Source organism: Nicotiana tomentosiformis, chromosome 3 (genome assembly GCF_000390325.3).
Source record: "Nicotiana tomentosiformis chromosome 3, ASM39032v3, whole genome shotgun sequence".
In the NCBI taxonomy this organism is placed as follows: domain Eukaryota; kingdom Viridiplantae; phylum Streptophyta; class Magnoliopsida; order Solanales; family Solanaceae; genus Nicotiana; species Nicotiana tomentosiformis.
In genome coordinates this window covers 116,071,536-116,085,763 of record NC_090814.1, presented here as the reverse complement: position 1 = coordinate 116,085,763, position 14,228 = coordinate 116,071,536, and the positions used below count along the sequence as shown (strand labels likewise).

At 37.2% G+C, this 14,228-nt stretch overlaps 2 protein-coding genes across 2 annotated transcripts; both read right to left on the bottom strand.

Moving 5' to 3' along the window:
• Window positions 1-3,749: 3,749 nt before the first annotated feature.
• Window positions 3,750-5,864, bottom strand: LOC138908378 (uncharacterized). Its single transcript, XM_070199040.1, has 4 exons — window positions 5,626-5,864; window positions 5,288-5,390; window positions 4,458-5,242; window positions 3,750-4,389 (listed from the first exon to the last, which is right to left on the bottom strand). The coding sequence occupies exons 1-4, from the start codon at window positions 5,862-5,864 to the stop codon at window positions 3,750-3,752; spliced, it is 1,767 nt and encodes a 588-aa protein (XP_070055141.1).
• A 1,176-nt stretch (window positions 5,865-7,040) lies between these two features.
• LOC138908377 (uncharacterized) lies at window positions 7,041-10,519 on the bottom strand. The gene is made up of 7 exons (XM_070199039.1): window positions 10,147-10,519; window positions 9,853-9,992; window positions 9,514-9,663; window positions 8,883-9,339; window positions 8,334-8,413; window positions 7,563-7,970; window positions 7,041-7,373 (listed from the first exon to the last, which is right to left on the bottom strand). The coding sequence occupies exons 1-7, from the start codon at window positions 10,517-10,519 to the stop codon at window positions 7,041-7,043; spliced, it is 1,941 nt and encodes a 646-aa protein (XP_070055140.1).
• Window positions 10,520-14,228: the final 3,709 nt, after the last annotated feature.

The following is a 14,228-nucleotide window of genomic DNA, read 5'->3' as shown; positions in this document are numbered from 1 at the left end:
GAGGGGGAGATTTGTGGGGACCATCCCCATAAATGAAAGAAAAAAGAAGAAGGAAAGGGGTCCATCCCCATAAATAAAAGAAAGAAAAAGAAGGAATAGTGTGCAAATTGTCAAATATATTAGGCTTTATAGAGTGAGGCTTCGACTATAAAAGGAGAACTTCGGCTCTCATTTCTACACACCAACAAAGAAAAAAAAAGAGTGAGGTTTCACAGACATGGTATAAGAAAATAGTCTGTGAGAAAATTAGAGAGTGAACGATATTGTAGTGAGGTGAGAATATCAAAAGAGAGAATTTTTTTTGAGTGTTGTAGTGGTCTTTGGAGTTTTTTACTCAAACCTACAAAGTGTAAAATTCCTTGCTATAATGATATGCTCCTCCCGGGGCCGTGTTTTTTTTCCTTTATTCAAAAGAGTTTTTCACGTAAAAATCTTTGTGTTCTTGTTGTTCTTTTTATTCTTGTTGATTACCGTATCTCGGTGCTACATTATTATTCCGCTTTTATTACCGTAAATATTATTTTTGTAAGGGGTTTATTCCCAACACCTCACACATTTTCAAGGTGAATTTGATATGAACATACATGAATAGTGAACATAACTGTTGCTATCACAATAAGGCAATTAACGATATAATTGACTTTAAAAAATGTGATAAGAATATAAAACTTAATACACATTATCTTATTTTCATAAGTGCTAGGATATAAAAAGCTTAGAGGAAATGTGAAATTGAAACTCTCACACACCAAGCATATGATATCTCAAATCGTTGTCTTTCGATGCAGAATGAATCCACAGCTTTGGGTTGTTAACTTGTTATCGGGAATAATGTGAACATAATTTCTATCAAAGACGAGACTACTTGTTTTTGTATGATGTGTAATGAAAAAACTACCGTAGAACACTACTCTTGAGCAAGAACAAACTCAAACTCATGGTCAGAAGCGTACATGTGAATTTGTATTCTAGTCTACATATATATTGATCAACCACTTCTAGTTACATGACTAAATCGACAAGGGTCATAAATGACTTCAAATGAAAATTTGAATTCTAGTCTAGAAATATATACCGCAGCGAAAACAATTCTTAACTTGAATGTAAGAAATAAGTAAATAGTATGCACATAAAATTTTCTTTTACATGAAAATTCTCGGAAATTATGGTATATGTCATATTCAAGAGTCCTAATATCAATTTACAAGGTCAGTTTACCGACTTTTACAGTAAATTTGACTTGAATTCTTTAAATTTTGTTAAGTTGTTATCTATAAAGTGGTCAGACTAAAAAAGTCAAACTTGGTCAATTGGCAGGAAGTAAGAAATCCTACTTGAAAATTAATCCCAAACGAGCTATGTTGCCTAAACTAGTTTTAGATTGTGAGAAGTAAAATCTTTTCCTAAACATTGCCGTAGTCCCATCTACTTCAAATTGGTTAATTTACAAAAACTGTCTATTAACACAAGTAGGTGGTCACAACTCAGAACGGGGGTCAAGACTATCGTAATACTTGGAATTTTTTCTCCGCCAATATTATTGTGAATTTAATATACTTGAAAGTTTATATACTCAGCTTTATAATATTGTAACAAGACTATCTTCCTTAATATAAAAAGTCTTTAAAAGGTGACCCCAAATTATTGATTTCATAAGGACCCAAAAAAATTATTTATACAAATAGCCGACCATATTAATTAATTATTTTTTCTAGCCATATACATAGATTATACATTTATTATACACATAATACATATATTATGCATATGTTATACCTTCACCAGCTATTTTTAGTTTAAGCTGTTGGGTGGGCGACTATTTGGATTAAGTCTTCGAAGAATTATACTACGTACTTTTTTCATAATTTTGATGATTTAAATTTTCAGCACATATCTAACCCCCTTCTTCATCGACCATTCCCCGAAAACAATTTGCTAGTTCATTAGCTTAACTTTTCACAAAATCTACTAATTATAATTCAAAATTTACTCTTTTCTGTAATAAAAATTTCCTTTTATGACACAAAAATGGAAGTAAAAGGAAGAAACCACGGTATGGTAATCCTAAGTCAAAGTTGAATTATACAAGGAACAAAAGCACTCCTTTTTGGCAAGGGAAACTCCTTCGACTAGCATGTTTATTTTTAATTTCTATTTTACAATTTCAGATACCATACATGAATCAAATTTAACGTGAAGTAAAATTATTTTAGGAAGGAATTGTAGGACAGGGAGAATATGTCAGCTACATGTCAGCTATATGTCAGCTATTGGAGTACCTAATACAAATGCTTATAGGAGGAGTAGAATCCACCTTTAATATGGATCTGTTGCGCTTGTGCATTATTAAAATAGAGATTCGCGATATTTTATACTTTAATGCCACACAAAAAGGTTGATTTGTGTGGTGTCTAATTCTCGCGTGCATTGATTATAGAAAGACCTAGTTCTTCTATGAGTTCCTTATACTACTGTTGCAGAAATAGTAAATGCGAAAAGTAAAGAACACAAGTATTTTTACGTAAAAACACCCGACTCAAAAGATGAAAAACCACGACTTACTACTCAGTAGGATTCTCCCCAACACTTCACTAAATCACTTAGCCAAAACATCATTTACAAAACTCTTTGTAAACCTAAGGATTAACTTTAATCCCGTTGTGGCAATCAGCCTCTAACTGTTGCGACAATTTCAAGTTAACTCTAACTTAAATACTCAGAGTACCTAATACAAATGCTTATAGATAAAGCTAAAAGATACAACTTGAAAAGCCCTACTACAATTGTACTAAAATAAAAGACAGACACTTGGAACTAGTTCTTCTATCTGGTTCAAGTAGTTTCAGGTTCACACACTTGAATCACACCAGAATTGCTTGCAAAATGCCTTGCTATTTTTCTCTCAACTCACGTTTAACTTCAACGTTTGTGCTTCCCTGTAGAATGAGAACATCCTGCAATATATAGAGTTAGTAGAATAAGAGATAACTAGAGTTCTAATGCTATACTCTTTCATGGTTGAAGAGTTCTAGTTATCTTCAACTTCTAACTCCTCCCTTATCTAGGATAGAGTTCTCTCGTGTAAGGAGTCCTTCTCCTTATCACTTATGCAACCTTTTCGATCAGGAGATATCAAGTATAACAACTTGAGCTTATCTCCGTCCCGTGCATCCCTTATGCTCGAATCTGCCCGTGTCTGTATACACTGTGTATGGACCTGGTTCATCCTTGAGTTCCTTTATCAATCATCAAAATAAAACCTCACTTGGGCCAACAAATTCCTCCTTTTTGATGATGACAAACTCTGTACTTTTTATAAGCATAGGCCCTGTATCAACTCCGCTCAATATCAACACAAGGTTAGTACACTTTTTATTTTAAATTCACTAATCATCAAGGACCAGGTTCATTAGGTTATAAACATCACAGTCCAAAGTAAAAAAGCACAACCTATCTTCCTACTTTTGGCATCATCGAAAAGTTATATAATTATGTTAGATAACCATATTTTAATAGAAATTACTCATGGCCACTGGGCTACTTCAAATGCAATCATGGAGTCAAGCATAATGTATCAATCTAATGATATTATCCATCTAAGAAGTATCAACAAACAGTTAGAACACAAAAACAGTTGATTATCATTGATACTAGTCATCCACAAAGCATAAAGAGAAATAAAAATATTGGATCATGAGAAAAAAGATCAAAAGGAAATCCCATCCGGGTCACTGGTTTGTCTAACTAGGCTAGGAAGGTTTTAAGACTGGGAAGGACCTAAGTTCTTGGTTCTTAGCTTGAAGCGGTTTCAGCATATCATAAAGAATGCCATCATTCTTCTCCTTCTCCTTTGCAAGCTCAGTTCTGAGAGCATCTCTCTCAGTTTCTACTTCTGCCAACCTCTTCTTCAGCCTTTCAATTTCAGCATCCTTAGCCCCACTTTCTTGCACCAAGGCTCGCACTTTGCTGTTCACAGGTACCTTCTTGGATGAACCAAGTTCTTTGGGAATGGTGTGGACTTCATAGTCACAAGCAGTCAAAGTGTTTGCCCCAAAGTGATCCTTGCTTGTACCAACTTCCCATTTTTTGATGGGTACCTTGAAGTGTGAAAGCACAGCCGTGAGAATGAACCCATAGGGTATGGCATGAGTTTTGGTGCCAGTCAGAACCCTATCGAGATGCTGGATGATAAGTCCAGGCCAATTGATTTTCCTTCCACTGTCCAGACATTCCATAAGGACCAGGTCTATGAATGTGGTGATATGCCTCATTTCCTGCCTAGGCAGCACAACTTTGTTAATAAATTCGAATAACACTTTGTGGGGTGGCTTCATCTCACTTTTGTGTATGGCCTTGGGCTCAAGCTCTTCTTCATTGTCACCAAACTTCCTTGTAATGGAAAGGGCAGTAGGGAGATTCTCTAGACTTGGCTATTGAGTTTCTTGTAATTATTGTACCCTGCAGCAGGTACGCCTAAGATCTCTCCCAGTTCCTTGCCATCAAAGCTCACTGTCACCCCCTTCACTACACTGGTGACTCTACCATTATTGATCTCACAATTTGTCATGAACTCCACAATCTCAGTTCTAGCAAGTTTTCCATCCATCTGAAGGACCATGTCCTTCCAACCTTGCAATTGTAATTTTTCCAGTAGCATCACCATTTTTTCCTCCTCCAAGTTCCTGAGGAGCCTACCTTTCAAGATGGTTCTTTTCCCAAACTTAACCATCTTGTCCTTCTCTGCATCAGATTCTTCTTCTTCTTCTTCTTCTTCTTCTTCCACTATTTTTACTTTTCTGTACTTTAAGGCAAACCTGGTTCTTTTGGCCAAGGTAGATGGTCCTGTAGAATTTATCTTTGAAAAAGACTTCTTTATGGAAGTTTTGATCTTCTTTGCCTTTGGAGTCACAACCTCCATTTTTTCTGCCTCCTCTTCATCATGAAGAACCAGGTCCATCTCCTCAATTTCAACTGCCTCAACAGGCTCAACCACCTTCTTCTTTCCTTTAGCAACAACTTTTCTCTTACTTTCTTCTAAGGCATTTTCCAATTCAGCCTCACTCTGCTTCTTCTGACTCCTTGTAGCTCTTCCTCTTGTAGGAGGAGTCTCTATAGGGATAGACGAGGCAACCTTTCTTTTCTTATTTGCCCTAGCAGTACCAGAGACTTTAATTGCTGAACTCCTTTTCTTTTTAGGATTGTAACTGTCAGACACTTTTCTTAGTAGGTCCTCAAGGGGCTCCTGCACAGATGGAACAAGTTCTTAGAACCTCTTTCTAAACCTAACCATCCCCTCAGCTACTTCTCCAGACCCATTTCCCCTTTTTTCTTTAACAATTTCTTCTTTTCTTCCAGCAAATTCCTCACCCATACTACCATAGCTCCAGTTTCTTCAGTCACACCAACATGAGTGGGTGAAGATTCAGCCACTCCTTTTTCCATTCCCCTTACATCGCCTTGAACACCCTCACTCTCCTTTTATTTTCTCTTTTTATTTTTACCACCAATTTTCCCAGACTCAGTGGTCTCTACCCCAACCACCATTCCTACCAGAACAAACCTATTTTCCAGATTTGCAGCAACCTCAGAGATGATTTCAGAAGTAATTTTCGAACCAGAAGTTACCTGCTCTGTTTAAGAAGAAACAGTTTCTTCCCCCTCAGTAGCAGGCTTGAATGATTCATCAGATTTTTGGGGTTCTTCTTCCCGTTCAATTGTTCATTAATATTCTTGATTTGTTCTCCTCCAACGACAACCTTGAGAGCTATCATCATGAACCTTCCTTTCTTAGAGGTGGGTGTGATGGATGGTGTGGGTGTACTTTCCCTGGGTGGTGACGAGGGATTCTCAGAGAGGTTTGCCATTTCTATGTTTGGGTATGAGAGAAGATGAGTTTGTATGTGTTTGGAAGATGAGAGAAGATAGAGAGAATTTTTGACGGCTTAGAAATTAAGAGGTGAAGAAACAACTAAGGCCTAATCAATTTAAAGAAGTAGAGTTTAATTGGGTATCAACTACTTTTTTCAGAAGTTTAGAGGTCTAATCAAACTGGGAGTCAGTTTGAAGAGACGTTTATGACTCTCCCTAGAATCTAGGCACTTATTGCATTTTTGGGACTCTTTTGAATGAAAATGGTTCCTTTTGTAACGGATAAGCTCACGGAGGTTAGGATTAAATGAGACTCTCCATTTGGTCATAATCCAAATATAATTATTTCAAAATATGCTGAGTGGAGAATACGTACCATGTAATCTTGATGAACCAGGTTCTTCACTAAGAAATCTCTTGTGTAAGTCTGAATTTTTCAAGAAAATAAAGATAAAATCATTAGAGGTTAATGAGTCATTTAAGAACATGGCACAAGAGTATACTAATGAAGGTATGAGACTGAGCAAAATCTAATCTAATTATGTACAAAAATTCACAGTTGTTTCTAACCAATTTTTTTGAGTTAGAATTGGTTCCTTTTAGGTAATCTTAATCATCCCTAATTCTAACATGTTTCTTTCAAAGTGATCTCTACTTAGAGATTTTGTGAAAATGTCAGTTATTTGCTTGACAATAGCACAAAATTTCACAGTGATCAAACCCTTCTCATAGTTGTCCTTCAAAAAATGATGTCTGACATCTATGTGCTTAGTTCGCTTGTGATGAACCCGGTTCTTGGTCATACTAATTGCACTAGTGTTATCACAAAAGATGGGGATACAACCTACATCAATTCCAAAGTCCGTTAATTGTTGTTTGATCCACAACAATTGAGTATAACATGAGGAAGCAGAAATATACTCAGCTTCAGCAGTAGATAAGGCCACAAATATTTTCTTTTTGGTGGCCCAAGACACAAGACATGAGCCAAGAAAGTGTGCCATACCTGAGGTGCTCTTTTTATCCACAAGAAAACCTGCATAATCAACATCAGCATATCCCACTAAGTTGAAATTACTACCTTTTGGATACCATAGACAGAGGTCACTGGTGCCTTTTAGGTATCTCAAGATCCTCTTGACAACAGTCAAGTGAGATTCCTTTGGATTTGCCTAAAATCTAGCACAAAGACCTACACTGAAGACAATGTCAGGTCTACTAGTAGTGAGATATAACGAAGAGCCAATCATTCCCCTATACAACTTCTGATCAACAAATGAACCAGGTTCATCTACATCCAATTTTGTGGTTGTTTCTATAGGAGTGCCAATTTCTTTGGAATCTTCTATTTTAAACCTTTTAAGCAACTCTTTCACATACTTCTGCTGATGGATCATAGTTCCATTTGAATTTTGTTTAATTTGCAAGCCTAAGAATACATTAAGCTCACCCATCATACTCATTTCAAATCCACTCCCCATTAGTTTAGCAAATTCTTTACTTAACTTATCAGTAGTTGCTCCAAAGATTATATCAATAACATATATATATATATGAACTACCAAGCTATCTTTACCTTTTTCTTTCAAGAATAAAGTATTGTCAATTTTACCTCTCTTGTAGCCATGCTCAAGCAAGAATTTTGATAATCTTTCATGCCATGCTCTTGGAGCCTGTTTGAGCCCATAAAGTGCCTTGTCAAGCTTGTACACATGATCAGGACATTCCTTGCTTTTAAAGCCCGGAAGTTGCTTAACAAACACTTTTTCCTTTAGATAGCCATTGAGGAAGGCACTCTTGACATCCATCTGATGGAGAGTGAATTCCATGTAGGCAACAAAGGCTATAAGGAGTCTAATTGCTTCCAATCTTGCAACTGGAGCAAAAGTCTCATCATAGTTTATGACCTCCTCTGAACTATATCCTTGAACCACCAATCTTGCCGTGTTCCTTGTAATTGTTCCATCTTCGTCAAGTTTGTTTCTGAAGGCCCATTTTGTTCCAATTACTGATCTGTCCTTGGGTCTTGGTACCAGATGCCAAGCTTGACTTCTTTCAAATTGGTTGAGTTTATCTTGCATTGCATTCACCCAGTCTGCATCCTGCAAAGCCTCACCAACATTTTTAGGTTCAATAAGAGATAAAAAAATGTATTAAAAGCACAAAGATTCTTCAAAACAGATCTGGTTTTGATATAGAGGCTGGATCAGTAATTATGTTCTCAATGGGATGAGAAATTTGATACTTGTAAGTTTCACAACTAGTTGGTTTCCCCTAGATGTTCCTTCAATGTTTTGTTGCTGAGGAACATGCTCATGGACAGGTTCCCTCGAGGTTTGAGGATCAGTTCCTCTTTGTTTAGTTCCCCTTGTCAGGTTGCCCTGGGTGGAGAGACTTGTTCCATCACATGTTCGTTCCTCTGGTGCAGCTTCAGTATGGGTTGTGGTTTCATTTGAGTTTCTTACCAGCCCTATTATTTCATCATCATATTCCTGCCTCTCAGAAAGAATGTTAGTTTTGTCAAAAACCACATGTACACTTTCTTCTACACACATAGTTCTTTTGTTATAAATCTTATAAGCTTTACTATGTGAAGAATATCCCAAGAATACTCCCTCATCACTTCTAGGATCAAACTTACCTAAGGAGTCTTTATCATTATTGTGCACAAAGCACTTGCATCCAAATGCCCTAAGATGTGATATATATTTTTCTCCCTTTAAGTAACTCATAGGGAGTCTTCTCGACAAGAGGTCTAGCCATGCACCTATTTATGATGCAGCATGCAGTGTTCACAGCTTCTGCCCATAAACTATGGGGTAGTTTACTAAAAAGAAGCATAGTCCTAGCCATTTCTTCCAATGTCCTATTATTTCTTTCAACTACTCCATTTTGTTGTAGAGTCCTAGGAGCAGAAAAATTATGATTTATGTCATACTCACCACAAAATTTAGCAAATTTAGCATTCTCAAATTCAGTACCATGATCAGACCTAATTGATCCAAGTTAATTACCTAGTTGTTTCTGAGTTTTTCTAACAAAAGAAGTGAACATATCAAATGCTTCATCTTTAGATGTTAAAAATAATGTCCAAGTAAACCTAGAGTAATCATAAACAAGCATCATAACATATCTCTTACCACCCCTGCTTAGTATTCTCATTGGACCACAAAGATCCATATGGACCAGTTCCATCGTCCTGGTAGTGCTTACCATTTTTTTGCTTTTGAAAGAGGATCTTACCTGCTTCCCCCTCGCACAAACCTCACAAACTTTATTTTCCTTTAACTTAATGTTAGGAATCCCTATCACCAAGTCCTTGGAGACTAGTTTGTTGAGTTGGCTTAGACTGTCATGTCCAAGTCTTTTGTGCCAAAGGAGGGGATCATTATCCAACTCACTTAAGCAAGTGATTTCATTATCTGAAAGTATGGACAGATTCACAACATATATGTTATTTGCTCTTTTACCCTGCAAAACTATCTTGTCAGTGGTAAGATTAATCACAAAGCATTTTGTAGAGGTGAATGCTACCATGTTACCTCTATCACATAATTGTGATACACTTATTAGACTGTACTTCATTCCATCTATCAAGTAGACATTCTCAATAGAGTGAGAATCAGTCTTACCTACCTTTCCAACTCCAATGATCTTAGCTTTCTTCCCATTTCCAAATGAGACATTACCTCCTTTAAGGTCCTCAAGTGAAAGAAACTGGTTCTTGATTCCTGTCATATGCTTTGAGCAGCCACTATCCATGTACCATATTTGGCTGCTCCCCTTCACTTGGACCTGCAAAAGGAAATAAGGGATTAGTCTTAGGAACCCAAACTAGTTTGGGTCCCTTTTTATAGGCAAAAGGATGAATCAAATTCTTTTTAGCCCAACTTGGTAGCCTATTCTTTCCTTGAACAAATTCTTTGTTCTTTTGACTTGCCTTTTCTTTTGTAGTGCATTCACTTTTATAGTGACCTGTTTTACCACAGTGTGTGAAAATCTTGTTCTCAGAAAGTGTGAGGTACTTGCTTTTGGGATCCCACTTAGGTGCCAGGTTCCCAAAGCCAAAACCTCTTCTGTTTCTACTATGGTGTTCGTGTAGCCATGAAAGAGCATCGGAGGACCTGTTCCATTTACAAGTTCTGTCTAGATCATGCTTGACATTTCTTAGATCCTCCTTTAGGATTCTTACCTGCTCATCCCTTTTATACAACTCATCTTTCATTTTTCTTACATTTTCTTCTAGAGTGAGTTATGTGTGATCAGCTGTCTTTTTACCTGTTCCTAATTTCAGTTTTAGATTTTCATATCTAAGCTCTAGGACAATTGAGTTAAGTGTATGAACCTGGTTCTTCAACACAGTATTTTCACTTACAGTTTCACTAACCCTAAGTTCCAGGTTTTTGCACTTAACCTTCAAAATCACACATTCTTTTGACAATTGTTCCTTTTCATGGTTTGCATCCTCAGATTCGTCAATTAGTTCTAGAAGTAACTCAGATAACCTTTCTTTAGACAGTAGTTTAATCTTGTTTTTGAGATGAATTACACTTACCTCGGTTTCTTCATCAGATTCTCCAATGGCCATAAGTGATTTTTCATTCTCATCATCATCATCATCATCTGCGCTTTCTCCCCAAGCAACGACCATAGCCTTGGTTGATTTTTCATTCTCATCATCATCATCATCATCATCTGTTCCTTCTTCATGTTCCTTCGTTCCGCTCTTTCATTATTTCTTCCATTCAATTTCCCATAAAGGACAGTTCTTGATGTGGTGATTAATCTTTTCACACTTGTAGCAACCATCATTTGTTTTCTTCTCAGGAGTTTTTGACTTGCTATAGCTTCCACTTCTTGACAAACCTTTTCCTATTCTCAGGTACTTATTGAAGTCCTTGGTGATCATAGCCATTTCATCACCTTTTATATCAGAACCTTCAATGATTCTGAGTGTCGGGCTCCTTTCCTTCTTAGGTACATCCATTTTTATGGTTTGTCTCCTAAGTTCATAGGCAGTGAGATTTCCAATTAATTCATCCAGTGGGAGAGTGGCAATATTCTTTGATTCCTGAATGGCAGTGATTTTTCTCTCCCAAGAGATAGGCAAAACCCTAGTCAGTATCTTCTTGACTGTATCTTCTTCACGAATAATCCTTCCAAGAGACTTTAGTTTATTTGTCGGTGTAGTGAACCTTGTGTACATCTCTTGAATGGTTTCTCCTTCCTTCATAGCAAAGTTCTCATATTGAGAATATAGTAGAGTTTATTTGGATCTCTTCACCTGAGGTATTCCCTCATGAGCTACTTGCAGTGTGTCCCAAATTTGTTTAGCAGTAGTACAGCTTTGGATTCTGCTGTACTCATCTGGACCAAGTCCACAAACAAGCCATTTCTTGGCTTTAGCATTCTTCTCTCATTTTTTCAAGTCCTCAGTAGTGAAATCCGCTCTTGTCTTTGGTACCTCTACTCCTTCAACATTTATCTTCAAGGTAGCCAGTGGACCATCGGTGACAATGTCCCGTAGCTCATAGTCCTCTCCTATAATGTGATCTCTCATCCTATTTTTCCACCAAGAGTAGTACTGGCTATTAAAGAGTGGTGGCCTAGCAGTGGATTGCCCTTCCCAGTTTTCAGGTGGTGCACTCATCTTGATCTTCTCCTAAGGTGTTAGCCTCTTTAAGAATAACACCCTCTGATACCAATTGATGTTTTATACTTAATGCCACACAAGAGGGGGGGTGATTTATATGGAGTCCAATTATTGCGTGCACTGATTATAGAATGACCTAGTTCTTCCATGTATTCCTTATACTACTATTGCAGAAATAGTAAATGCGTAAAGTAAAGAACACAAGTATTTTTACATGGAAAACACTCGGCTAAAAAGGTGAAAAACCCACGACCTACTACTCAGTAGGATTTTTTCCAATACTTCACTAAATCACTGAACCAAAACAACATTTACAAAACTCTTTGTAAACCTAAGGATTAACTCTAATCCCATTATGGCAACCAACCTCTAACTGTTGCGACAACTTCAAGTTAACTCTAACTTGAATACTCAAAATACCTAATACAAATGCTTATAGATAAAGCTAAAAGGTACAACTTGAAAAGCACAACTACAATTGAACTAGAATAAAAGACATACACTTGGAACTGATTATTCTATCTGGTCCAAGTAGCTTCAGGTTTGCACAATTGAATCACACAAGAATTGCTTGCAAAATGCCTTGCTATTTTGCTCTCAACTCACGCTTAACTTCAACGTTTGTGCATCTCTGTAGAATGAGAACATCCTGCAATATATAGAGTTGGTAGAATAAGAGATAACTAGAGTTCTAATGCTATACTCTTCCATGGTGGAAGAGTTCTATTTATCTTCTACTTCTAACTCCTCCCTTATCTAGGATAGAGTTCTCTCGAGTAAGGAGTCATTCTCCTTATCACTTATTCAACCTTTTCGATCAGGAGATATCAGATGTAACAACTTGAGCTTATCTCCTTCCCGTGTATCCCTTATGCTTGAATATGCCTGTGTCTGTGTGCACTGTGTATGAACATGGTTCATGCTTAAGTTCCTTTGTCAATCATCAAAACAAAACTTCACTTGGGCCAACAGTTCCCCTTTAGCCAAAGAGTTAAGCGCTCATGCATAAGGATGTCAAATTGGTCAGAACTTAACCATGATCTGCTGGTTTTTATAGCTAAACATAGACTATCTAAATTTTGCCATTGTCTGCAAAGCATGGCGATGTGCAGCTACCAAAGACAATTTTAACAGCAACCTGCCTAGAATTTCATTGCTGATGCTAGCGGAGGAAGAGGGGAACACGAATAAATTAAAGGCTGTGACAATGACAGTTCATGTAGAAAGTTCTTCAGCCTCTACAATGGCATGATTATGAAGAAGAGGATTCTGAAAGCTACTGGAAAATGATGTATGAAGTCTATGGGATAACTTATCATAGTAGGAGAAGATGACAGTGAAGTCAGTCAGTTACATCCTTTCTCCGGTGTTCAAATCGAATTACCGCATCAAAATACCACCGAAGATTATGATGTCTACCAACTGCACCATCCAATGACCTTTTTCCAGAAAGCGGTTATGTCAGTTAATCCTTCCCATACATCCGATTACGTTCTCATGGTCATCGAGGGAATCATAGGCTTCCTCAGTTTTTGGATACCAGGAGATTTGAGATGGACTAGACTTAAGGAGAAAAACTTTTACTCTCCACATGGTGATGCCGTATATTTTAATGGCCACTTTTATGCAGTCGATTTTCTGGGCCGCATCCTAGTTTATGATGTTGTTGGCCCTGAACCTACTAAAAGTATTATTGTAGCATAGTTACCTTCCGAACTCATTCGAGAAAAGTTATACATCCTATAATAACTTGGATCATTATTTGTAGTTGCGCGCAATGGTGTCCGAGTAAGGCACGCCAAAGATAGTTGCGACAGAATTCCACTAACCTTCATCCCAGTAGAAGGTATTGAAGCAGAGGTAACGTATGGGACAACAACATTTTGAGTTTTCCAGGTCGATTTAGCTGCTGGAAAAGTAACTCAAACCAGTGAATTAGGGGACAGAGCTTTCTTTTTGGGTGCTAATGCTTCTCTTTCGGTCCAAGCTTCTAAATTTCCAGGAATCAAGCCCAATCATATTTATTTTACAAATGACTATTGGGAATCATACATCCACTTTAAAGAAGGAGGGGGCTTGGACATGGGGGTGTTCAACTTAGCAGATGGAAGCATCTAGTCGCATTACAAAGGTGTTTCCCTCAGTCGTTTTTGTCCTCCAACTTGGGTCATACCAACTCTGTATTGAGTCAGACTCATCCTTTATTTATTCTACTTGTTAATCTATATGTTCTTGAATTACCATAAAAGTTACTGTTCTTTTTATAAAATAATTATAGCGTGTCATTTGCATTAAGAAGATTGATGCATATTTCTTTATGTTTTCATATAATTTGACAAAAGATACCCCCATTACACTACTAGAAATCGGGAAAAAATCGACCGAGCGATACCGACCAACATTGGTCGGTCAACAAAAGCGACCAAAAAACCGTCCAAAATGGACGGAAACTACCAAAAAATATTTTACTTTTTTAAAAAAAATTTCATAACGACCGAAATTGGTCGGTATATTAGTCAAATATTTGACCGTAATGGTCATACTTGCTTAGTCAAAGCACCTTTTTGATTACTGACCAACATCGGTCGGTAATGTGGACCCACATTGTAAGGCCCTGTAAAAATTTTGCCAAGAAATTTGACGTTTTGTGGTGCTGAGATAGACTTATGTGTTTGAGGCAATTCTGCGCTCTATTTCACGACCGCAT